Genomic DNA, 26,618 nt, shown 5'->3' with positions numbered 1-26,618 from the left:
GTTTGGCTTGGAACTCAGAGAGTTCGCCCGCTTCTGCCTTCCAAGGGCTGGAATAAGACATATGCCACTGTGCTCAGCCAGACGATTATTTCAAAAAATAGTGATCACCCCTTTCTCTTCTTGGATCCTGAGTGATGGAGTCAATTTGAGAGTCTAAGAAAGAACACAAAAGTAGGTACCGAGTCTTGAAAAGGACCGTTAAAAGTCAGATCTTGAAACAAATTTCTATGGCTTCCTTGCAATTCCACTTCAGTCTTCGGTATGGTCTAATTTCGTTCTACCTTGGCATCTTTCTTCATGCAGTTTGAGCCCAGAAGGCCTTTCCTGCACCTCCTAGGAGCCACTTTAGTTCTTTTTTTTTTTCTTTTTTTTTTCGGAGCTGGGGACCGAACCCAGGGCCTTGCGCTTCCTAGGTAAGCGCTCTACCACTGAGCTAAATCCCCAGCCCATAGGAGCCACTTTAGATGCTCTAGCAAGGCCAGCCACTGCTTCGGGTGAGCCCGGTACTCTCTGGTGGGCGGGGTGTGAAGGCAAGCGAAACTCTAGGGGCGTGGCAAGCCTAACCCCGCCCCCTTTGCCGCTGTTATTCTAAGCAGCTCTCAATTCTCCCCGGAACCCGCGAGAGTGCAGCTACTATTTCAGTCGGAGTTATTGGCGTTGCTAGCTGACATGGCTGCGCCCGTATTAAGAGGTGTTCGAAAGCTGCTGAAGCTCGTGGACTTCACGCCAGTCCCGCGGAGACATCGATATAAGAAGAAATGGGTAAGGTCTGACATAGAGGGAGACTTATTCAGCCCTTGCGTTTTCCGTCACTCACGGTTGCATTAGGGACATCCACTCCGGGGACCGAAGCCTTCTTGGAGCTCTTGTCACGCTTCTGCCTGCCCTTTTAATAACCACAAGCCTCCTCTTCCGGTTGCATAAGCAGCCCCCTGACTCCGCCCCTCTCTGTTAAGTCACTGCCTGAGCTTTCATTCGGTGACGTCACATCGCCTCATGTTAATTTTTCTTGCTTACCTTCATCTTGCCCTTCCCACCGTTCTTTTTCCTTTCCCTTCCTCCCTCTTTCCCTTCCCCTCCAGTCCCATGACCTCTTCCCCTCCTTTCCTCCTTAAAATTTCAACCCCTGCAACTGCACCTCAAGCTGACTGTCCTAACAACTACTCCTTCCCTCCTGCGTCTCCGTCGTCCTTCAGGAAAGGATTCACCCCTGTTTTCACTGTCCAGGTGCCTGTGGCGCCCGGGAAAGAGTTCAGCGACCACCTTTCCTGTACTGCTGGCCTTTCTCCAAATGCAGGCAACAGATTCACCAACCCCCCTTTCCCTTGCCTCACCATTTCTTCTCCTTGCTTACCTCGACCGATGCCAACCCCACCCCCTCCGCCCCCGTCACTCTCCTCCCCATCCGCAGGGGAGAGGTGTTCTTTTGAACCCTTTTCTCCACTCCTAGGAAGGCTGTACAGCCAAGAGCCAGCTGGTTCATCCCCTTCGAGTCCTTGTTTTGACCGATTCAGCCTTCAGGGGTCACCCTCTCCTCATCAGCGGGGCCATTATTGCAACTGTATTGGTTCCCCAGAAACTCCGCGTTCATGTCCTCAAAGTCCGCGTCTTTGTTACGTGACTTCCCCACCTCTCATTCATCAGCTCCCTAGAGCCAACCCAGTAACTTCCCCTCAACTTACTCATATAACCTTGGAGACAGGCCCCGTGATTTCGACTCCTCTTACGCCAAGGTCCCAGAGAAATTACTCCACAGTTTCACCTCTTCCCCATCGGCCCCTGAGAACTGGCCTTCCGGTTTCACCTTCCCTTCCTCGCCCATCTGTGGAAACTAGACCTCTAACCTCTGCAACCATTTCTCATCGCGTTTTGGAAACTGGGCCTGTGATGCCCTACTGGTCCTCTGGAAGAAGTTACAATGATCCTCCCCTTTCCTCAGCATCTTCCCCACCCTCTGGCAACCCTTACCATGACCATCCTCTCCCTCCAGATTCTTGTGAACCTAAACCACAGCTTGATGTATCTCTTGGGAAAAATGGCTGTGGCCCTCCACTTTCTTCTCAGGCAGTCGTGTCTGGCTCTCCCATCTCACCCCAAGAGGGCTGTATTCATTATTCTCATTTATGCCCAGATTCCCAGATATCTGTCCCTAGGAGTCCTTACTGTGTCATCAACCTACCACCTGAGAGTGCTGATTCTCCTAGCTCCTCCCTGCCTCAGGCTCTCCACAAGCCCTGCTTAGGGTCCTTTCTGTGGGAGCCTGGGGGGAACTCTTACCTCATACTAAGCCCAGGTACTGTCATTTCTGGCCCTCCCTGCCCCACAGAATCTTCACCTTCTCAGTATCCTTATCCTTCCCTGTATTTCCCAGCTCCCCCAGACAACCAGTCCCCTAACAACCCCGGACAACCACCTAAGTCCCCTAAAGGTTATAACAAATCCAGTCTTCCTACCCCAGTTACCCCTCAAACGAAGCCCCCAAAATCCTCGGAATCACGACGAGCTCCCTGCAAGTGTCGCTCCCTAGTGAACACACCCCACCACACTCCCCCTAACCATCCTAAATCCCACAAGACCAACCCTTGTCCTCAGCCTCCCTCCCAGCCCTTTGGCCTCTCTAGTCTGCTTATGGAGCCCTCCATCACAACTACTTCAAATTCTGGCCCAAAAGAACTTCCCCCAGAGTCTGCTGTTCTCAAAACTGCTCCTACTTCCTGTCCCCATAGCTCACCTTGTAATCCTGCCTTGTCCAGTAGATATCCTAAGAGCAGTCCCCAAGCACCACCTCCAGTATCCCCCTGCAATACTCATATGTATTCTGTGGGCCCTCCTACCTCCCATTTATCCCCTCTCTCTAGTCCCCTAAATCAGTCTACACATCTCCCTAATGACCAGCATGTGATTCTCCCTTGTGGCACTTATTCTGTTCCCAGGGGTCCACCACCACCCTATAGCAAGCCCGTGGCGCCTCCTTGTTCCACCCACATCTATTCTTTTATCCCTCTGAGAACACCCTTTGACCCTCGATGTTTACCTGTTGTCCCTCGAGCTCGGTTTTGCTCCACTACCATTCCCTGTGGCGTTCATACCTATGCTGTGACCTCTCCAAGCCCACCGGCCAATCCCACCCAGATTCCTTACAGCTGTCCTTTCCCTCCCTCCAAGTCCTCCTCCAACTGTTGTAGCACTTCTGCCAGTTCGACCATTGTTTGTAGTGACTATCAGAGTAGTGACAACCAAAGTAACCACCAAAACAAAAGTCAGAGCCAGAGCCAGAGCAGCCCCCTTCATAATCCAAGCAAGAGTCCCCCAAGAAGGGATAACTTTGAGAGCACAAGTCGGAGCCGGAGCAATAGTCCTCCCCAAAACAACACTCAGGACTGTAGCGAGAATGCCCACACGAGTGCCATTCACCATAAGAGAAGTTGGAAGCAGAGTAGCAGTGCTCCAGATGATAAAAACAAGAATCAGAGCAAGAGTTCCCAGCATGGGAAAAATTCAGGACAGATCAAGAGTCCCAGCGTTAAGAAGAAATAATGACCAGAACACACGTTCTGGCCAGAACAAAAACCCAGACTAGGGCAGAAGTTGCACTAACAAGACTGCCATCAGTAGTATCTCAGTGGTTGCAACAAGGAACAACTCTTAGACTCCTCGTCTCAAGTCTTCAGTTTTTTTCAATCTGACTCCAGTCCTTCACTGCTAGCCCATAGCAGTCATCCTAGAAGTTTCTGCTTTGATTCTTACCTTAAGATTCTGTGAACTGTCTTTATTCTGCCTTCCTGGGGTCTGGGAAATCTAAAACATCTCAGCTCTGTGATTCTGTGCATTATGTTGTCTGTTCACTGTGTCGTCTTAGGTAAGTGACTCGTTGCTGTATCAGGTATGAAAGGTGGGGTTATTTCTATCCTATTGAGTACCATAGAGTTCTCTCCTAAGCAAGTAGTCAGTGACAAGGTTTTGAAAACAGGATTGTAAAGAATAAAAGTGTCAGGCATGGTGTTGCATGCCTTTAATTCCAGCACTCAGGAAGCAGAGGCAGGTGGATCTCTGAAGTTTGAGGCCAGCCTGGTCTACAAGTCAAGTTCTAGGACAGCCAGGTTTATGCAGAGAAACCCTGTCTCAAAAAAAAAAAAAAAAAAAAAAGGCTTTTAGCCTCAAGTTTTTCTAGGACCTTCACAGCTTCTTTAAGAGTTCTCCCTTTGGGGTTGGGGATTTAGCTCAGTGGTAGAGCGCTTGCCTAGCAAGCTAGGCCCTGGGTTCGGTCCCCAGCTCCGAAAAAAAGAAAAAAAAAAGAGTTCTCCCTTGGGTTACTTAAGTTCCCCTTCACCTTTGCAGTGTGAGGTATCAAATCTAGGGCATTGTTTATGCTAGGCAAGCACTGTCACACACTGAGCACACATCTCAGGCACACAGACACATCTCAGAGCACATACATTGAGGTACATCTCATTTCAAGCCCTCAATCCCTTCCTCCTATTTTTTTTTTTGAGATTCTTCTATGTCTCTTTGTGTGTGTGTGTTTGAGATAGAGTCTCATCTATCCCAATTTGTCTTGAACTCTATGTAATCAAGAATGACCCTTATTTCTACTTCCGGAGCGGTAGGATTATAGGAGACTTTTTTTTTTAAAGGATTTATTTAATATGTGAATACACTGTAGCTGTCTTGAGACACACCAGAAGAGGGCATCGTATCCCATTACAGATGGTTGCGAGCCACCATGTGGTTGCTGGGAATTGAACTCAGGACCTCTGGAAGAGCAATCAGTGTGCTCTTAACCATTGAGCCATCTCTCCAGCCCTAGGAGACTTTTTAAAATGACATTTATTGGTGTGGGTATGGTTACATGCATGTGTGCATGTATGTGCTGTGGTACACCTGGGACGTCAGACGACAAGTAGGGGAATCAGTTCTTTCCTCTGCCCTGTGGGTCCCAAAGATCAAACACAGGTAGCCAAGCTTAGTGACAAAAACCATTCCCCATTCAGCCATCTCCCTAAGAAACTCCTGATGGGTAATTCACCCTGGCCTCTAGTTTGCTTTTGCAGCCCCAAGGTTAGCTTTGAACCTTAGATCCTCCTGCTGAGTACTGGGATTACATGTGTGCACACTGTGCCTAGAGTTGACTCTCTTTTTTGATGACCCCTTTAGAGTGTGTCCCTTCCAATCCTGTGATATGAAGGCTACTCTTCACTCTCTCCCAGTTCCTCCTCTGGTAGGCAGAGGCAAGAACAAAGAGAAGAGAGAGCACTGAGCAAGTTTGAATTTGCCTCAGGGCTCTGAGGTATTGCCAGATATGCTGGTTAGTTTTATGTCATCCTGACACAAGTTACATAGAGTTATGTGAAATGAGGGAACCTTAGCTGATAATTTGACTCCATAAGATCCAGCTGTAAAGCATTTTCTTAATTAGTGATTGATGGAGGAGGGCTTGTGGGTGGGGTCATCCTTGGGCTGGTGGTTCTGGGTTCTATAGGAAAACAGGCTGATCGAGCCAGGAGTAATCATGCCAGTAAGCAGCAGCTCTCTATGGGCTCGTGTCAGCTCTTGCAGTTTCTGCCCTACTTGAATTCCTGCCGTGGCTTCTCTCAGTGATGGAGTGTCACCTAGAAGTGTAGGCTGAAATGAACTCCCTCTTCCTCAGGTTGCCTCCGTCATGATGTTTCATCACAGCCACAGAAACTGAAGCTAAAACAGTAAAGTCAGATGATACGAGATAGAGTCAAGACTGGAACGATTAATACGCTTGCCCTTTCTCTCTTAGGCTACCACAGAACCACAATTCACTCCCAGCCGGCTTGCTCTGCAGAATTTTGACATGACTTACAGTGTACAGTTTGGGGATCTTTGGCCATCAATCCGTGTTAGTCTTCTCTCAGAGCAGAAGTATGGTGCACTAGTCAATAATTTTGCTGCCTGGGATAGTGTGAGTGCTAAGCTGGAGCAGCTGAGTGCCAAGGACTTTGTCAGTGAAGCCATCTCTTACCAGAAACTGGAGCCTGAGAGTGGCCTCTCTCCAACTCTATCCCTGGACTGCAGCCCCAACCTTCGATGCTTCACTTTTTCCAAAGGGGATGTCAGCCGCTTCCCTCCTGCCAGGTAGGGGCTGGAACCCTGAGGTCATCTTGAATGCCTGCTACAGAGGACAGGAAGAGCTTAGCTCCTGCCCTCAAATACAAGTCAGTATTGGTGTTTCTGGTGTGTTTAAGACCAGGTGTTTGTCCAAGTGCTGTACATGTCCTATCTCTTTGTCAATGCTCTCTTTTATATTTGAGATACAGAGAAGTTAAGGAACTTACTTGCTTTTGATTCTCCAGAGAGCAAGTGATGTATTTGGTATTTAGTCCCCAGAAATTCGAACCCCAGAACCTGCTCTGCATTCTGTAGAAAACATCTGCCTTTCACAAGAGAACGCACCGCATCCTTCCCAGGGAAGATGTGTTTCCCTTCCCCTTTTCCCTGTCAGGCACCTGTGAGAGGAGGAGGAGAGGAAGTGGACTTTGATAGGAAATAGGGGTTGCCTAGGAGCGCAAGTTAGCAACAGCCTTGAAGAAAACAGAACTTCTTCGTCTCTTCTAGAAGTGGTGTTTATGTGTATGAGGTTGGGTGAAAAAAGACTGTACAGTCAAGTGCTAAATTGTGCTTTATGCCTTGAGAATAGGAAGCTGGGTATGGTGGTACAAGCCTGTGACACGAGCACTTGTTAAAGCATAAGAATGGTGGGCTCCGGGGTTGGGGATTTAGCTCAGTGGTAGAGCGCTTGCCTAGGAAGCGCAAGGCCCTGGGTTCGGTCCCCAGCTCCGAAAAAAAAAAAAAAGAAAAGAAAAAAAAAAGAAAAGAAAAAAAAAAGAAAAGAAAAAAAAAGAAAAGAAAAGAAAAAAAAAAAAGAATGGTGGGCTCCTGGAATGGACTGCGCACACACATACACACACACACACACACACACACACACACACAGAGAGAGAGAGAGAGAGAGAGAGAGAGAGAGAGAGAGAGAGAGCACTCAAGCGCTGTAGAGCAGGAAGTTAAGGAACCTGAGAGCCTGAGGTCATTACTAGCCCAAAAGAAGACAAAACTAAAAAGTCCTATCTATGGCAGCAGAGACATTTTCTTCTGCTGAGTGGAAAAGCCTAGGTATGGAGAAGTCATTTGCTGAAAGTCACACAATTAATGAGAAGTGGGTTTGAGACGCAGAAAGCCTGGTTGTGGGACGCAGATTTAACTATGTTCTAGGATTGTGGAAAGGAGGAAGTGAGTTTGGCATACGTATAGCATTCATCAGTGATCCCTCTCACAGCCAGGCGCCGCACCTCTCTGATCACAGCACTTGGGAGGTAGAGGCAAGAGGATCTGGACTTTAAGATGACACTTTAGCTGCCTGTGGATTTCAAGTCCAGCCTGTACTATGTGAGAGCCAGTCTCAAAAAGTTAAAAAAAAAAAAAAGAAAGAAAGAAAGAAAGAAAAAAGATCCTCAGTATTTTCATTGGTTTCACTTAAGATCATTTTAGATACTGTCTGTATCTGGATAGATTGGGTGAATATTGGTAATTAGTCCTAAGGCATTGGGTGTTGGCAGAGCCATGAGGGAAAAACCATGTGGTCTCCTCAGTTTTTGAGGCACCCATTACAGGGGTTCCTTCTCAGGGAGAGAAGTGAGCATTATGGCAGATTTGTAGATGCTCACCAAAATCTCTTTTGAACCCCTTCTCCCATTGGGCTTCCTATGAAATTAAAGGGGGCCTTACTCTTAGCAGTTCAAGGAGCTTCGTGAATTTCAGAATAACCTGATAATATCTGTGACATTTCGTGTACTCTTATTTTAAATTTATTTTAAGAAGAACTGTGGTTTTTAGCAGATTCCCGAAACTGTGAACCAAACAGTTTAAGGATAGAAAGAAATGGATGAGGATGGCTTTTATAGGCTGTTGGCCTGTATATTTGCAATTCTGTGTGGTTTGACTTTCTCTCATTTCTCTGTCTTCTTGTGTAGAGAGAATATCTTGTGTATTATATGGCCCCATGGCCTGTAGGAAAGGGTAGAATAGAAGAGATGTCTGGTAGGCAAAGGATTAGATAGAGGATAGATAGATTGGGATAGAGCCAGGCATGGGAGATTGGCCCCAGGACATGAAGGAGGACTGAGGAGTTAGACTGAGCAGAGCTAACCAGCATACATGGCAACACTTAGAACAGAATGACGGGATGACGAGCCAGTCAGAGAACAGCCAAAGCTACGGCTAAGGTGTTTGTAAATGTAGCTGAGTCTCGGAGCTTAGAGCCAGGAGGAGGAACCCCCCTCAACACTCTTGTTAATATTTCTCTGAGAGGCATGATGTGCAGAAAATCCTAGTGTGGTTTGACTTTGAAAGTATCCACTGGAAGGAAGCCTGAGCCTCTTTGTGAAGTAAGATGCTATAACTTGGGGCCTGGGGATCCTGGCTGACTAGCAATGGTGCTGCACCATGCCTTATTAGACCCTTCTCCCAGGGCCATCGTCTTGTTGGTTTTCTGCATCCTTGAGTCTGTTCCAAGGCTGCCCATGTTGAGCTCCATCTCAGGAAGGGAGATGGGATGGCTGCTCACCCCCAACCGTCCTCACAGTGACAGACAGGCCTAGGAGCCAGGAAGTCCTGGGACAGTTTGGGTGCAGTTGACCACCCCACCCTCCTGGCCTACCCAGCTCTCTAAAACCCAAAGCTAGCTACCCAGGTGATTTTCCTTAAAAACTTTTGATAGCTTCCTATAGGTTATAGTCCAAAATCCTTAAATAGGGTTTAAGACCTTTTGGGTTGGTCTTGCCTTTCAACCCCAGTCTTAGGCTTTTTTTCCCCTTCTTGCAACTAGGGATTAAACCTCATCATACTAGACAGGCATCGTACCACTGAGAATTATACTTTTTAAATATTTTTATTTATTTGCTTTTATTCATTTATTTATTTGTTTAAAGATTTCTTTATTTTTAAGCACGTATATATGTGTGTGTCTGTGTGAGTAGATGCCACATATGTATGGGTGCCAGCAGAAGCCAGAGGTATCAGATCTCCTAGAGTCACAGGTGTGAGCCACCTGTTACAGGTGCTGAGAACTGCACTTGGGTCCTCTAGAGGAGCAGTGCACATTCTTAACCACTGAGCCACCTCCCTGTCCCCAGACAAGGAGGGGCTAGATTAATGGGAGAGTTAGTCACAGTCTCTGGTTTTTCTCTTTTCTCTCCTCACCTCACCCCCCAGAGTCTCTCTCTGTAGCCCTGGCTGTCCTGGAACTCCTCTGTAGACCAGACTAGCCACTGAACTTAGAGATCTGCCTGCCTCTGCTTCCCAAGTGCTGGGATTAAAGGCATGCACCACCACCGCCATGTTATTTTTTATTTTTATATGTGAGTGTAGTATGTGCCCCATATGTGTGCATGACAGAAGAGGGTGTCAGATCCCCTGCAACTGGAGAAGATTTTGAGCCTCTGTGTGGATGCTAGGTGTTGAATTTGAATGCCCTTGACTGCTGGACCACCTCTCCAGTCTTCTTTCTAATTTTTTTAAAAAAAGATTTATTATATATACAGTGTTCTACCTGAATGTTTTACATCCACAGGCCAGAAGAGGGCATCAGATCTCATTACGGATGGTTGTGAGCCACCATGTGGTTGCTGGGGATTGAACTCAGGACCTCTGGAAGAGCAGTCAGTGCCCTTAACCTCTGAGCCATCTCTCCAGCCCCTTTCTCACTAATTCTTAGAGAAGCTTTGAGTTTTTATTCTTTTGTATGGTACTCATTCTATTCTCTTTTCATTTTTTTACCTAGTGAATGCCTCTGATTTTTTCATCAGGCCCAACTTAGGTAGCTCCAGGGCATATAGTTGATGACCATTCCTTCTGAATCAGTGAAATACTTTGTATCTTAAAGTGTAACCGGATGAAATTGAGTTTCTGCTGTGTGCATGGTTTCAGGTACTGGGAAATAGTACAGGGAACAAATATCTTTGCTCTCTCAGAGCTATATTCTAATATAGGAAAATAATGGGAACACAAACACACACGCACACACACACTCTCTCTCTCTCACTCAAAGTGAGGAACAAGTGCTTTAAAGAAAAATAGTGTAGCTAGAGATAGATAGAGAGTGATAAGAAGGAGAGGCTGTTATTTTAGACAGACTAAACAGGGAATGGCAGTTGCTATGAAGAGGTCACTTTGAGGCAATGCCTGACAGAAGTAAGGATGCACACCAGGGATATTTAAAAGGAAAGTGTTACAACAAAAGGCCTGAGGAGCATGTGTGGACCAATGAAGGAAGAGCAAAGTGGCTAGCAAGGCTAGTTCTGAGTAAATTGATCTGTTTTCAAAAAGGACCACTCAGAGATGGGGATGTAGCTACTTGGTAGAATGTTTACTGAGCATGCTCAGAACCCTGAGTGTTCTCCATATTGCATAAGCCAGGTGTGGTGGCACAAACCTGTAATCCACAGTTTGTCGGTGGAGGAGGAGGATCTGAACTTCAGTGCCATTTTCAGCTTTATAGCAAGCTTGAGCCCAGCCTGGGATACATGAGACCTTGATCCCGTTTTTTAAAAGAATTACCATGGATACTGTATGGATGAATGGGTGTCTGAGAAATAATTTACTGAGTGGAGCTACTGGCCCTCAAGGGCATACAGTTGCTCGCCATGGCTCCCGGTAAGTGTGACGGTCTTCTCTCTTCCAGTGTTGGCAGCCTGGGTCTCATGGACTACTACCTGATGGATGCCGCCTCCTTGCTACCTGTGCTGGCTCTTGGTCTGCAGCATGGAGACATTGTGCTTGACCTGTGTGCCGCTCCTGGGGGAAAAACACTGGCCCTACTTCAGACGGGCTGTTGCCGTAAGTCAGTGGCATGGTATCCTAGGCAGGCAGGCATCTCCACTTCACTTAGGAGGGCACACTGAATGTGATAAGTTTAGTCTCAAGGTCAGGGAGGAATAATATTTACTAAGTGTATTGTCAGTTGGTCAAAAAAAATGGCTGACGAAGGCTTCTACAGGCAGATTAAATCCGGGCTTTGATAAATCCATCACACGATCCTCTCACCCTTTTGTACTGCTAACTTGTCTCTAACGTAAAGTCTCACTTCTTTGTATTTTTAGCTTTACATGTCACCTGTGAGCTTTTGGAGCTCCCAGCACACCTGCTACCTTTGCTCCTGTTACACTTTCTCTCAAGAATTCCCCACCCCACCTCGGCTGTGTGATCTAAATCCTTTTAGCTTTCGAGCCTCAGTTCAAGGGTGCTACTTGCAGGAAGTGTTCTCTCGTAGCTGCTCTTGGCTTGTTCAGAATGATTCCTTCCTGTGCGCCCACACTGTGAGCATCACCTGTTAGCACATTAACATTATTAGCCTTTCCTCAGAGATTTAATGGATATGTCTTCTCCCTCCTCAAGATCATGAGTTCCATGCTGGGTGGTGGTGGCAGCGCATGCCCTTAGTCCCAGCGTTTGGGAGGTAGAAGCACGTGAGTCTACTTGACTTTGAGGCCAGCCTGGTCTACAGAGTGAGTAAGCCCAGGACAGCAAGGGCTATACAGAGAAACCTTGTCTTGAAAGAAAAGAAATAAAAATTCCAAATTCCTTGGGAACAGGCTGAAGCTTCTTCATGTGTTTTGATAATAGGTAACCCTGGCATTCATAGGCTCACTTTAGCCAGCCTCTGGCCAGAAGCCTACCTTAAAGTACAACTTACCAGGCTGGAGAGATGGTTCAGCCATTAAGAGCACTGACTGCTCTTCCAGAGGTCCTGAGTTCAATTCCCCAGCAACCACATGGTGGCTCACAACCATCTGTAATGGGATCCAATGCCCTCTTCTGGTGTGTCTGAAGACAGCTACAGTGTACTTATATACTCATATGTATAAAATAAATATAAAAAGAAAGAAAGCTAGGAAATGTATACAAAGTCCTCTATTGATAAAGTTAGGGTTCTCTTATTAAGAAGATAATAGTAAATTCTGGGTGAATAATTGATAGTATCTACTGAAGACCAAGAGAGACATATTGTCCCATTTTCAACTTGACACAAGCTAGAGTTATCTGGGAAGAGGAACCTCAACTGAGAAAAGGTCTCCATCCAAATTGCCTGTAGGCTGGAGAGGTGCCTCACCAGTTATGATGTAATTATTGTTATGGAATGGTCCAGCCCTCTGTGGGCAGGTAGCCCTGGGGTATACAAGAAAGCAAACTGGCCAGGTAGGTAAGCAGTTCCTACATGGTCTTTGCTTCAGTTTCTGCCTTCAGATTTTTGCCTTGACTTCCTGCTCTGACTTCCCTCCATGAAGAAGTGTAAACCAGAAGCTGAAACAAATCATTTCCTCTCCAAGTTGCTTTCAGTCATGGCATTTATCACATCAATAGAAACCCAACGAAGACACAAGTGTTTCAGAGAGATTAGGTATCAGGCAGTGTCACACACATGTAGTCCCAGCTACCCAGGAGGCTGAAACTGAATTGCTTGAGAAGTTCAGTCTCCAAGGACAATCTAGGCACCATAAGAATACCCTGTATCAGAAACAAAACAACAATAAGTTGGCATGGCTAGTGTGTACCTGAAATTCAGCATTGAGACAGGATGATCTCAACTTCACAGCTAGTCTAGGCTATAGAGTAAGACCCTATCACAGCAATGTAAAACCCAACCAACTCCATTTTTGAAGTTCCAGGGGCTAAACTCCAATTCCAGGAGGAAAACCAGACAGTCCACTTGAGCAGACATCCTATGGCAGCCTCCCACCCCAATCAGCAAGGTCAATACATATAGATAACCTAAGACATCCTGCAGGAAATAGATAACTTAGCCATCCTGATGGTCAGGTGGTTTTGCCCCCATGTTTGGTTCCTGCAGATTACGTCAGAAACACAGTTTTTAAAATATTAACTTGCTGACTGTATAGAAATTCCCCAAACTTGCTGTAACTACAGTAAATAGCGTGCACCCCTAGACTACTCACTTTTCCTTTCCATCGATATTAGTCTTTGTGACCTCTGCTCCAGAGGGGGTGATTTGGTGCCACATATATAACAAGTATCCCTGCCCCAGGGTCTTTGTTGACTGGGTATAGCTAAGAATCGGTTTCATTTTCCATTAACACCTTGTGTTGGTGCGATATGACGACGTTGAGTCAGAGCTGCTAAAGATTCTTTATTTCCACAGGTAACCTAGCTGCCAACGATCTCTCTACCTCCCGAACAGGCAGACTACAGAAGGTCCTTCACAGTTATGTGCCTCAAGATATTAGGAAAGGGAACCACATTCGAGTTACCTCATGGGATGGCAGGAAGTGGGGAGAGCTGGAGGGGGACACCTATGATAAGGTAAGTGACTTCTGACTCTGTGTTCTGGCCCCCGATCCCAGGGGTAAGATCCAGCCCCTAGGTTTTGAGTGTGTGTGACTGTTTTCGGACCTAGACAGTTCACCATGAGTGATTCGGAGGAAAGCCATTTGCAGAGTTCTCGGTTCAGCTTAGATGACTTGCTACTGTTTTCATTAGAGGGAGTTGGCAGCAAAAAGAATTGGAACCAACTGAGTGTGGAAAAAGTTATTAGGAATATTTTATTTCTGAAGTCACTCGGTTTCTTGGAACCCCTTGCAACAATGAGTATGAATGAGAACATTTTATTTCTGAATATTAACATCACATATCATGTAAAATTCAGGAGGTATAAAAGAATATCCAGTGGAAAATAACTTTTTAGACCTGTACACAGCTATCTTCTTCCTCTTCCTGCAGATAACTGTTTTTATTTTTATAGTCTTTATGCAATTTGTATATGAAAATATAGATCTGTGAGTTTTTAATAGAAATGGCAGCATGTGGTATTCATTCTGACATCTATGACTTTTTTTTTTTTTTTTGGTTCTTTTTTTTTTTTTCTCGGAGCTGGGGACCGAACCCAGGGCCTTGCGCTTCCTAGGTAAGCGCTCTACCACTGAGCTAAATCCCCAGCCCCCATCTATGACTTTTTAATTAATTAAAATATCCTCAGGTGTAGTCCTTAGTTTTATGAATTTGAAGTAAAATTGCTGGTTAATGGTTTCTATCAGTTAAGATTTTGACTGAGTTTGAGAAATCCTTTAGAAGTTTGGCCAATCTTGCATTCATTGGCAATAAGCCATTTTCTTTATCTCATTAGTATTGCTTTGTCTGTTTTTTGTTTTGAAGATTTGTTTATATATATATATTTATATATTTATGCATATATATATAAATAAATATGAGTACACTGTAGCTGTCTTCAGACACACCAGAAGAGGGCATTAGATTCCATTACAGATGGTTGTGAGCCACCATGTGGTTGCTGGGAATTGAACTCAGGACCTCTGGAAGAGCAGCCAATGCTCTCAACTCTACTGAGCCATCTCTCCAGCCCTGTTGGTCAGTTTTTAATCAAACTGGTTTAATCAAAGTGCTCTTAACCACTGAGCAAGCTCTCCAGCCCCTAGTCGCTTTCTTTTAATTAGCATGCTATAAAATCACTTATTTGAAACATGACTTATAATCACTATATATTGTATATATTGTACATGTACATGTATACAATGGACAAGTATATGGCAGGGCAGTGGTGGTACACGCCTTTAATCCCAGCACTGGGGAAGCAGAGGAAGGCAGATCTCTGAGTTTGAGGTCAGTTTGGTGTACAGAGTAAATTCCAAGACAGCCAGGGTTACACAGAGGAACCTTGTCTTGGAAAACCAAAATTAAAATACAGTCTGTAGACTGCATGGCATGAGGGCAAGCCCAGGTATTTGTATTTTAGAGTCAGGCTCCTCAGACTGCAGTCCTGGCTTCATGACTTGCCAGCTGGAAGGTGTCGTGTGTTACTTCAACTTTGAGCTGTGTTAAACTTCTTTGGTGTGGTACACTGTAGTGTCCGTCCCATAGGTGCTTAACTAGGAATGCCTTTGCACAGTGTCAGACTATACAAGTATCCAACGTTGTTTTCATAGTCGGACTCCTGTCACTTTCTGTTCACTGATTTTAGCTGTGCCTTGTGGGACAGTAGAGAATGAATTCCCTCTTATTTTACTTGACAGTGCTTCAGGCATTTGAATTAGCTTTGATGCTTGAAGATATCTTCATTAATTTATTGTTTGAAGAAATCGTAGTGTGCAGTCTGCTGTGTGCAAAGGAAGTGTTAGACACTTCGGATGCAGAGAAGAATGCTACCTCAGGCCTCGACAGACCTGATGACCCCATTCTTCTTCAGTCGTGTTTGTCCATCAGTTGGAGAGAGTCCAGCACTCTGCATGTTCACAGAAGGGCAATCACCCCTCCCTTCCATTCACACATTTCCTTCATTCCTCCCTTCTTCCCTTCCTTCCCAGGTTAAAGTTTATTTGAACATATTTTTCTCCATGTTTTCTCATGGGGGAGTCCAAAAGCACACTGGAGGCTGAGAGCCGGCAGTGTACCATCCTGGCACACGGCTGCTAACCACACGTTGGCCTGCTGCTGTAGAGATGCCTATGCTGTAGCTGATGTTGAACAGCTGCCGCCTGGATGGGGCTGACAACTTTCACAGCTGACACTGATAAGCAATACCTGGGATGTATTGGGACCAAACTAAAGATCTATTCGCCACTTATTTTCTATTCTCCTTGAACTCTGTTGTTCACATGCATGAGGACTCAGGACCCCAACACCCATGAGTGCCCTCTTTCGATCTCCTGAGTCCAGCCACCTTTTGAAGAATTGTAAGAATTTCCACAACTTTCTCTACTTCCCTGCCCGCTGCCCCACTTTCTTTTTAGGCAGGGTTTCATGTAGCTTAAGCTGGTCTCAAACTGGCTTTTATAGCAAGGGGTGAGCTTGAACTTTGCATCCTCCAGCCTCTGCCTCCTACTGCTAGGACTCCAGAGGGCACCACCATGCCCTGTTCATTTTCCCACTGTGGGTACTGTGGTAATTCACCAAAGAATATATCAATATCAAACACTGCGCAGGTCTTGCTGGCTTGTTTTGGTCTGGTTTTAGGTTTTTCACATCAGCATTTCTCTGTGTAGCCCTGGCTATCCTAGAACTAGCTTTATAGACTGGGCAAGCTTCGAACTCAGATCTACCTGCCTCTGCTCACTGAGTGCTGGGGTTTAAAGGTGTGTGCCACCATCACCTGGCAAAAAATTGGGTTATTTTTAATTTACTTCTACTTTGCCAAAAATATCTTTCTGGAAATTATTTTACCCTTTTCAGACATACATGTAGGGATATTTAAAACATTTTTCTGTCTGTCTCAGGTATCTAGTATAGAAAGGGCTCCTGGTAAATTAGTGAATGATTTTGTATTTCTCACCTTAAAATATTTAAATATTGGAAACCAGATGTGGTGATATGTAGCTGTAATGCCTTGGGAAGCTGAGGCAGGAGAATCGTGAGCTCAGGGCCAGCCTTTGCTATGTTGTGTGCATTTGTGTGTGTCCCAGCTTCGGTTTCCTCCAGAACTAGAGTTACAGGTGAAGCATCTGACGGGACGGGACTCAGCTGCGGGTGCTCTTGACCCTGAGCTGTCTCTTCTGCCTCTCCGCCCATTTTTCTTTTTAAAACAGTACTGGGGATTGATCTAGGGCCTTGCACTCTGACATTGTTTTAAGATAATTTTGAAATTATTTTATTTTTTTATTATGTAACATGTAAATTGAGTGTTTATCATGTATAAATTGGATGTTTTCATTAAATAGCCAAGAACAGAACCTTGAAGTACTAAGATTTTTTTCCTAGGTTGATATCAGTTATGTAATAACCGTTATTTATATGCAGCTTTTGTTTTTGAAATAGCATCTCATGAAACCTAGGCTGGCCTCAGACTCACTCTGTAAGCTGAGGCTGGCTATGATTCCTGATTCTCCTGCCTCCACCTCTCAAGTACTGAACGCTGTGTGTGCTACCATGCAGATATTTTAATTTAATTTTACCTTTTGAGATGGGGCCTTACTCTGTCCCCTGGCCGGCCTGGAAAACCAGAGACTAGGTTACCTTCAAATCTGTAGCAGTCCTCTTGCCTTTGCCTCTGCTTTTTGATCAACCGTGAATATTTCTAAATATACTGTTTTTCCTGCTCACTATGTCACAGTTCTCTGTCAGGCTAAAATGAGAGTCTTGTCAGGGACTCTGCAATGGAGGGATGAGTAGAGGAGTATCTCCACTGAACTTTGTCACCTGGGGCGTAAATTGCTCTGACCTAAGTTGGAAGAACCCAGAAGGAGCTTTACCGCTTTACCTTTTGGCCTTCTGGGCAGGTGTTAGTAGATGTGCCGTGTACCACGGACCGCCACTCCCTTCATGAGGACGAGAACAACATCTTTCAGCGGTCAAGGAAGAAGGAGCGACAGATGTTGCCTATGCTGCAGGTGCAGCTTCTTGGGTGAGTGACAGTATCTCAGACTTTAGGGTCTAGTCACCTGCGGTCTCAGCTGCGGAACTAGAAGCCCAGGCCATCATGTAAGAATCCTGGCTGGAGTTTGCCTGGAGGCACTAGGCTTCCTGAATTGGTCCTTTCTAGAATACTAACTTACTCTACCGTAGCATTTTACCTCAGCGTCAGTGACTTGCACATTTTGAAAAAGCAGTGGTGTATATCCGTGTCCTTTGATATTTGGAAAGCTGAGGCAGGGGAGTACCTTGAGCCTAGGAGTCTGGGCCATCCTAGGTGCTGACCTAGGCAACATAGTGAGACACTATGTCAGAGAAAAAAGGGAGACTGGAGAGATGGCTTAGCAGTTAAGAGCACTATTTGCTCTTGCAGAGGATCCAGGTCTGGTTCCCAGCACCTACATGGCTGCTCACAACCATCTGCAACTCTACTACCAGGGGATCTGATGCCTCTTCTGCCCTCCATGGGCTCCTGCACACAAGCAGTGCATATCCATACATTCAGGCACACGCATACACATAAAATAAGTAATAAGTATTTTTTAAATAGAAAAACTACTACATTTATTTATTTTTTTTAAAGATTTATTTATTTATTATATATAAGTACACTGTAGCTGTCTTCAGACACACCAGAAGAGGGCATCGGATCCCTCCACAGATGGTTGTGAGCCACCATGTGGTTGCTGGGAACTGAACTCATGACCTCTGGAAGAGCAGTCGGGTGCTCTTAACCGCTGAGCCATCTCTCCAGCCATTTATTTATTTTTAAAAAGAATCCAGACATGATGCACACTTTTAATCCCAGAGCTTTGAAGGCAGACGCAGGAGGATATCTGTGTTTGAGGCCAGCCTGGACTACATTGTGAGTTCCAGTTCAGCTAGGGCTATATGGTGAGACCTTGGGGGAAAAATAAATAGAAAAAAGAAGAGGAAAAAGAGAAAGGGAGGAAAGAAAGAGGAGAGAAAAGGGAAGGGGGCTTAGAGACCAGGGGTCTGTACAACCGAGGAAAGAATCCAATTGGTAGCCATCGTTAGGATTTAGTTCATAACTAGAATCAGGCTTCAAAGGGTCATTCTTTTCTTTTTATTACTTATAATTATGTGTATGCATGTGTGTCTTCATGTAGGTATGTGCACACTCATATAGGTGCCCATGGAGGTCCAAGATTTTAGAGTCCCCTGGACCTGGAGTTATAGGAAATTTTGACATGGGTGCTGGGTACTGAACTTGGGTCCTCCACAGAGTAATATTTGCTCTTAACTGCTGAGCCGTCTCTCCAGCCCCATCAAAAACTTCTTTGAAGGAGGGTTTGTAGAGGTGGGTGTGGTGGTATGTGCTTATAATCCTAGCACTTGGAAGGCTGAAGCAGGAGGATGGCAACTTGGAGGCTACCCTGTGCTATATAGCAGGGTTGTATCTCACAGGTAAAAACAAAAGCAAGACCCAAGCAAACGTACAAGGCTCCTAGAAGGACTCATCTTCTGCTGGCTACTCCACTGGGTAGTAGACCATCGTACCTGTGTTCCTAGCCCTGCGTTGTTCTGGCCCTTCCGAGAAGTATACTAATTGCTTTTCCCCTTGTTTCAGGGCTGGACTCCTTGCCACCAAGCCCGGAGGTCACGTTGTCTATTCCACTTGTTCACTGTCACACTTACAGAATGAGTATGTGGTGCAGGGTGCCATCGAGCTTCTGGCCAATCAATACAACATCAAGGTTCAAGTGGAAGACCTGTCTCACTTCCGAAAGCTTTTCATGGACACATTCTGTTTCCTCCCATCCTGCCAGGTTGGGGAGCTGGTAATACCAAACCTCATGGCCAATTTTGGACCTATGTACTTCTGCAAATTGCACAGGGTGCCATAGTGTCACCCCATCCCTGAAGTAGGAAGGTGATGACTCCATCAGAGGCATTGTAACAGGCTGGCGGCAGGTGTGTCCCAGGCCTGTCTCCATCCATTACATCTAAAGATCGCTGTACACGGCAGTGGGTAGGGACCGCTGCCCAGCTGAGTTAGCAGCAGGCTTCTAACTCATACTCTCACTTCTAGCTTTTAGCCTCTACTAAGGCCCCAGCTTCAGTACGGATTAAGACAGACCCTGTGAATAAGCCCATAGTTCAAGCTGTAAACTGGGGAAGAAACATTTAGCCAATAAAGTTGTTGAAGTGCTCAAAGGGCGGGGCTGCAGTTGGGAACATCACATCAGTCTAAGTTCTGTTACGTTTGTGTCAGCTGAAGCTGCCAGGCACGCTCTCCAAAGTGCCCAACTGAGGCCTCCAGTCCTCCCACATGGTGAGTTCCATTTAATCAGCCCACAGGCCTACCAGCCTCCTCAAGCGTCTCCATATGGCACATAGTCTAATTTAAGTCTAAGTAACTGAAATGGTTGAGCCTGTGGCTGATGATCCTCTTACAGTGAGGAAGCTTTCCTAAGCTGAATGCTTCTGGCTCTCCTTCAGATGCGGCTGCAAAAGCTGCTTCTGGTACAGGTTGCTTTTGTATGTTTCTTCCTTTATTTCTTCATGTAACAGTGGGTGTTCTGTGAATTCCCGTATGACAGCTACGGAGCTGTTACAGAGATGATTGGGACTATGGGGAATAGTTGGGTTTCCTCATCTTCAGAATGGCAACCTACTTCCTTTCACATTCCAAGTACCTAGGAATTTCCTGACATTTTATTTCAAATGTCTTGTTTTTCTTTCTAGTCTGTGGTCCAGCTCTGGCGCCTGCTTTGGCCCATCTCCAAATCCTTCAGAGTTCTTCCGCAGAGCAGGCCTTTACCCCACACACAGTGTTTTGGGGCGACCTTACATAAGGTGCTGACTTGCATGCTGATTGTTTTGTAACACTTGTCAAAACAAAGCAACTTTTAGTGCCAGGAAATAGTAAACATTGCTTATGGTCAACTCTGTGTGTGTGTGTGTGTGTGTGTGTACCTTGTGAATAACTTGAACCTTGAACGTTTCTTTTTTTTTTTTCGGAGTTGAGGACCGAACCCAGGGCCTTGCACTTGCTCTACCGCTGAGCTAAATCCCCAACCCCAACTTGAATGTTTCTTGGCTCTTCCCACTTTCTTTATCCCTCCTTTATTGCCATTCTTTTTGTCTTTCATGCCTTCCCTGTGAATCCTTATTTGATAATTAGAAGTATCCATGGGACATTGGCAAAGGTTAAGACATCTCCTTTCTTGAGATTTGTATTATAACTGAGGACCCTGGAAGGCCTTCCAGACTTTAAATCAAGTGAAACTAGTGAGGTAGAAGGGCAGGGAACTTGGCTGATGCTCTGAGTGAGACTCAGCAGCCTCTATTCATGGCACATAATCCCTGCCTGCTGTTTACTCTACGCTTAGTATTGCTGAAGCTGAGAGACCTTGGTGCCTGGGCTTCTGCTCTTGGCTCTCCCTGCTGCTCGGCAGTAATCACTGAGGAAGAGAAGGTCTGCTGGTCCTTAGACCATGGTCTAATGGAGGCCTGACAGGTCGGGTAAGAAATGCAGAACTACTGCATTAGGCAGGGTTTTCTAGATGACCAGAACAAAGCATGTGTATGCGGACACACACAAGTACATATGCATGTGTGTGTGTGTGTGTATGTTAAGGGGGATTTATTGGATTGGAAAAAGGCTGGATAGCCCACCAATGGCCGTCTGCACACTGAAGAGGCAGAGAACTAGGTTCCCAAGAATATCTGAGAAGTTTCAATCCAACACTGAAGTTTGGAAGCCTCTTGGAAAGTTGTGGCTATTGAGTCAGTGTTGAAGAACTGAAGACTTGGTTTGATGTTTGGTGGACAGCGATGGCAGGTGGTGGTTGGAGCAGAAGAGACTTGCTGGTTAATGTGTTGCCTTCCCCTACTTACGTTCACCATCTGGGCAGTTTGCCCTTTTGAGGGTCCCACTCATATCCAGGGTGGATCTTTTCCTCACTACTCACTGTCCCATGTGCCAGTCCTCTCTAGAAATAACCCTAGAGGCATACAGACGTGTTTCACCAGTCTGAGGCATCTCTTAATCCAGTCATATTGACAGCTCAGACCAACTGTCACAACTACTTTGGAAAATGGTTTGTCTCCTGTAATTGAACATATGCAGCCCTCCCACCCAGTTACTGCAGCGCTAAGGGTAAATTCAAGAGAAACTCATGTGTGCAGTGCACCTCTGAGAGATGTTCATTGTAGCCCTGCTCACAAGCAAAGCCTGGACACTGTCCACAGGTCACTGTGTAAGAAAGTGGATAAACTGGACGTTCACACAATGGAACGCATGATGCATGGTCTTCTTTATACTACCTTGCAATCCATCTGTGTGCTGCTTAGTGAGTCTTGTATTTAATAACAGCCATAATCACCAAGAGATATGGAAGATAATCCTACCCTTAGATGTTATCCTCTGATCTTTGCTCTCAGTCACTTTTGTCTCTAGTCTCAGTTAATAGCTGATCTGCCTTCTATCGCTGTGGTTGGAAGATGGAGTTGATTTATAACTAGATGAAGGTTTCACCTTTATCTGGGTTGCTGGATTTTGTATGTCACTTTGAGTAAGATAAGAGTATTAGGGTTATTTAAAGTCTAAAGATCTTACTGTGGGTTTGCAGCTGGTCTAACTGGTTAAGTGCCTTCAACTTCCTCGGGTATCATAGAGCCTCCTGGGAGCTTCGGATCTGAACTTTCCCAAAGCCAGGATTCAACCATAGCAAAAACCCTTGATGATGTGCAGTGCATGCCTTAATTATAGCACTTGGTAGGTAGAAGCAGGATTATCAGGAGTTCAAGGTCATCCTTAGCAACTCAGTAAATTCCATTCCATGCATGGGCTGCATAAGACCCTGTCTAAGGAACCAAAACCCAAACCAAACCAAAATAGCGGGGTTAGACCCAGGTGATGGGGCACATTGATGCCTCCAATCCTAGCACTGTTTCAATCCCAGGTAGGGGCAGGCAAATCTCTATAGAGTTCGAGGTCAGACTGGTCTGCAGAGTTGAGTTCCAGGATAGCCAGGACTACACAGAGAAGCCCTGTCTTGAAAAACAAGCAAATAAATAAACGAATACAGGGCTAGAATACTTACCAGGCTACACAGAGAAACCTTGTCTTGAAAAACCAGTAAATGTGCTAATAACAGTTCTAAGACGCTAGTGGGAATGTTAACACACACATTTAGTATTTTGTTCAAAGAAATTACAAGAATTATAGCAGCGGTTCTATGTGTTAAACATCATAAAGTTATATGTTTAAGAAAAGAAAAAACAATAAATAAACGAATGAATGCAGGGTGAGGGATGAGGCTCTGTGGTAAAGCACTTACCTGGGATGTGTATGGTCCTGAATTTAGTCTCCAGTGTGCAGAAACAAAAATAAGCCGCCAGGTGGTGGTGGGTGCAGTCTACAGTCTTGGGAGGCAGAGGCAGGATGATCACAGATAATTCAAGGCCAGCGTTGTCTATACAATGAGTTCAAGGCCAGCCAGGCTTATAAAGTGAGGCGTTCTCAAAACTAACAAAAGCTTCAAAACAACAGACAACAGCAAAACCCTTAGAGTGTGGTCTGTGTGGGGAACTTGCATATAGGTCTTCTCTCATGTAGCAGGTACTGCCTGTGTCTTTTGCTGGCTGTCCTTTCTTATTAAAGTCTTAGGTGATCTGTGAAGCCTCCCCGACATGCCACCTGACCTTGGGAGATGTCTGTGTACATAATGGAATCATACAGCATGTGACGCTTGTGTTTGTCTTCTATGAAGTCTGGTGTCTGAGATTCATTCTGCTGTGTTGATGCTCTTTCCCTTTGATCCTGACTTGTATCCTACAGTCACACCACACTCCCTTTGCTCACGGGTTGGTGGGTTCTCATTGCTTCCACTTTTCCTGTCATCAGTAACACTGCTGAGGACATACACATGACTTTAAGTGTTCACATTTTTTTCCTGAGTAAATATTTAGGGGTAGAGTTATTGAGTCATATGGCTAGTGTTTGTCTTATTTAAAATTTACTTTTAGCCAAGCAGTAGTGTAAACCTTTAATCCCAGCACTTCGGAGGCAGGGGCAGGTGGATCTCTGAGTTCTGGAACCAGCCTGATCTACATAGTAAGTTCCAGGACAACCAGGGCTACACAGAGAAATTCTGTCTCAAAAAAAAAAAACAAAAGAAAAAAATGATTAATTTTTAATTGTGTGTATGTGGGTATATGCATGAAGGTACCCTCTTACAGCTCAGTAGGTGGTTATCAGGTCCTGGGGCTGGAGTTAACAGATGGTTGATTGTCCACAGACATACATGCAGGCAGAAACACCTGTACACATAAAATAAAAAAAGATCTTCCAATCAATAAATAATCAAATGAGTTGAATGGTTTCCAAATAAGCGATATAAATGATTAATATGTTTTTAAATGTTCAACATCCTTAGCCATCAAGGAAATGCAAATTGAAAGCATATTAAACAATATAATATATAATTTTAAAAGTAAAGGAAAAACAAACCACATCAAGCAGTCAATGATGGCACTTGCTGCTAATGCCAGCACTCAGGTGGTAGAGGCAGGCAGATGTTCAAGGCCAGCCTGGCCTAAATAGTGAGACCCTGCCAAAATAAAAAGAAGCCATCTAATCCCCTAGAACCAAGGTTACAGACGGTTGTGAGTGGCCATGTAAGTTCTGAGAACAGAACCTTGTCTTCTGGGAAAGCAGTCAGTATTATTAACCCGTGAACCACTGTTCCGGCCCAGACAGCCTTTTAGCTTTCGATGTAGCTGAGGATGCCCTGAGCCTTTGCTGTTGCCTCCCTGGTACTGAGGTTACAGGTGTGCTTGCCTGCCTGCCTGCCTTTCCAAGTCTGCCTCCTCTTTTCCCCTCATGCTTTCAGTTCCTATACCAGGCTCTTTGATCCCTTTCTAATTGATTGTGTTCAGAGTGAGTGAGAGATCAGTTTCATTCTCCTGTACATGAATATCCATTTTCCCAGCACCACTTGTTGAGGATGCTGGCTTTGATGCAATGTGTATTTTTGACAATCTATCAATAATTTTTGGTAGCTGTCAGTCGTGGCAGCTCATGCCTTTAATCCCAGCGTTCATGGGGCATAGATGAGGATCTCTGTGAGTTTGAGTACAACATGGTCTACATAGCAATTTTCAGGACAGCCATGACTACACGGTGAGACCCTGTCTCAAAATAAGTAATCGGTGGCCTTAGCTGCCTGGGTTTCTTTCTAGGTCTTCCATTCTGTGGAAGCAGCGTTTCTAGCTGGCTTAGATGAGAAGTCAGAAAGCACCACTGCCTCGCAGCCGTCTGGAGATGGCTGAAGGTGAGGCTGAGCCACACGGAGAAAGGCAGAACCGAGCAGATAGCTGAGGATCTGCTCAGACCCTGGTGAGGTCACCCTGGTGAGGTCACCCTGGTGAGGTCACCCTGATGAGGTCACCATCACACTGGTCTTTTTCACTTCAGCTAATTTAAACCACTTTTGGTTTTTCCAACTGAAAACAAACTGACAGGAAATACTGATGGAATACACAGAACCTACTGTTCTACACAGAACCTACTGTTCTTCGAAGACTAGAATCACACCCCAGGTGGCTGTTGAAAATACTGCTACTGTGGTTGAGGAGATGGCTCAGGGGTTAAGAACACTGGTTTAGGGCTGGAGAGTTGGCTCAGCGGTTAAGAGCACTGACTGCTCTTCCAGAGGTCCTGAGTTCAATTCCCAGCAACCACATGGTGGCTCACAACCATCTGAAATGGGATCTGATGCCCTCTTCTGTGTGTCTGAAGACAGCTACAGTGTACTCATATAAATAAAATAAATCTTTAAAAAAAAAAAAAAAAGAACACTGGTTTACTTTTCCAGAGGACCAAGAGCCCATTCCCAGCACCCAGATGATAGTTCCCAACCAAGTAATTCCAGTTCCAGGGGATCTTCTGAGGCACGAGGCGTGCATGTACACAAGCAACACACCCAAACATAATTTTAAAAAGCTGCTACATCAGTTCCACATTAATTGATGCAGCTCTTTTTTTTTCTCCCAGCTTGGCTCATCATTCTTGCTTAGGGCTTCTCCACAGCATCCTGGGGAACCACCTTGGTTCCTTTTGCTGTCTTATGCTGATTTTCTTTTCTTGTTTGTCTTTTCTTTCTGTTTGATATTGCCTTCTACCTGCTAGTAGCTAAATGTTTCTGCTTTACCAACAACTCAGCCTTTAAAAATTATTTTTAGCTATTTTAATGGAGACAGTAGGTGTACATGCTGCCATCTGGATCCAGGAATCTTTAATCTGAACATCTGTGTCCTTTACTGATTCTATTTGCTTTTCAGAAGAGGTTTTACCCAGTGGCGGAGGCTGGTTTCCCAGCCTCCCCAGTGCTGCCGTCACAGATTGCAAGCAGGGCTGCCTCACCTGAATAAACTGGGTCTTGGAGAAGAGTGAGTTTGTCAGGCAGTATGTATTGTAGAGTGGGGGTTTTGGTTAGAGGGGAAAGACAAACAAACAAACAAACAAACAAAGTGTCAGGAAATAGGCCAAGGGGAGAGTCTGCACAGAGTAACAGTGGAACCTCAAACACTGAGGGAGTCAGGCTGAGGATTTTCAGGTTCTCCCCTCATGTCGGTGCTTACCCGGTCTGTCAGAACCATCACATAGAGACATCACATATGCTGCTTCAAGTTAGAACCAGCTACGAGAGCATCATCTGGAGCAAGTGACTTGGCTTCCTTAGATGTTTCTGTCCTGACAGGTGTTCCCAGTATTTACTGCAGCCAGACTGATGGCATAAGAATAGCCCAGTCACTGGGGGCAGTCCTCCAAACCGGAAAGGAGAGGGCAGGTGCCAGGGCTGGGGGGCGGGGGGGAGAGCCTCTTGAGGGGTGAGGGAGCTTCTTGGAACACTGAGTCACACTGAAGGTGACTGGAACTTGTGGGAGAGCAGGGCCCGAGTTCTCTAAGAGAAGCTTGGTAATTGGAGAAACTAGTCAGCATTTTAAATAGCCTGTAAGGATCACTAACCCCTTTCCTGTCCTCCCTCCATCTCTCCTTCCCCCTCCCTTTCTTTACCCTGTCCATTTTTCCTCCTTCCCTTCTCCCTTTTAAAAATTTTACCTTAAAAATAAAATGAGGGGTTGGGGATTTAGCTCAGTGGTAGAGTGCTTGCCTAGCAAGCGCAAGGCCCTGGGTTTGGTCCCCAGCTCCGAAAAAAAAAAATAAATAAATAAAGGAAAAAAAAATAAAA

General features: G+C 45.4%; 1 protein-coding gene across 5 annotated transcripts; it reads left to right on the top strand.

The window, feature by feature from the left end:
• The first annotated feature begins 567 nt into the window (after positions 1–567).
• Positions 568–26,618, top strand: Nsun4 (NOP2/Sun RNA methyltransferase 4). Of its 5 annotated transcripts, none has more exons than XR_015619528.1 (7): positions 667–762; positions 5,768–6,102; positions 10,703–10,857; positions 13,178–13,338; positions 17,262–17,386; positions 18,986–19,690; positions 20,104–20,304. XR_015619528.1 is itself a non-coding variant. In NM_001106678.1 (6 exon segments), coding segments are annotated over 6 exon segments (1,146 nt in total). In that variant the 5' UTR covers positions 568–669; the 3' UTR covers positions 19,263–20,575.

Source organism: Rattus norvegicus, chromosome 5 (genome assembly GCF_021556685.1).
Source record: "Rattus norvegicus strain SHRSP/BbbUtx chromosome 5, alternate assembly SHRSP_T2T, whole genome shotgun sequence".
NCBI classification, from domain to species: Eukaryota; Metazoa; Chordata; class Mammalia; order Rodentia; family Muridae; genus Rattus; species Rattus norvegicus.
The sequence above is the reverse complement of the archived record's forward strand: the minus strand, read 5'-3'. Positions and strand labels throughout refer to the sequence as shown.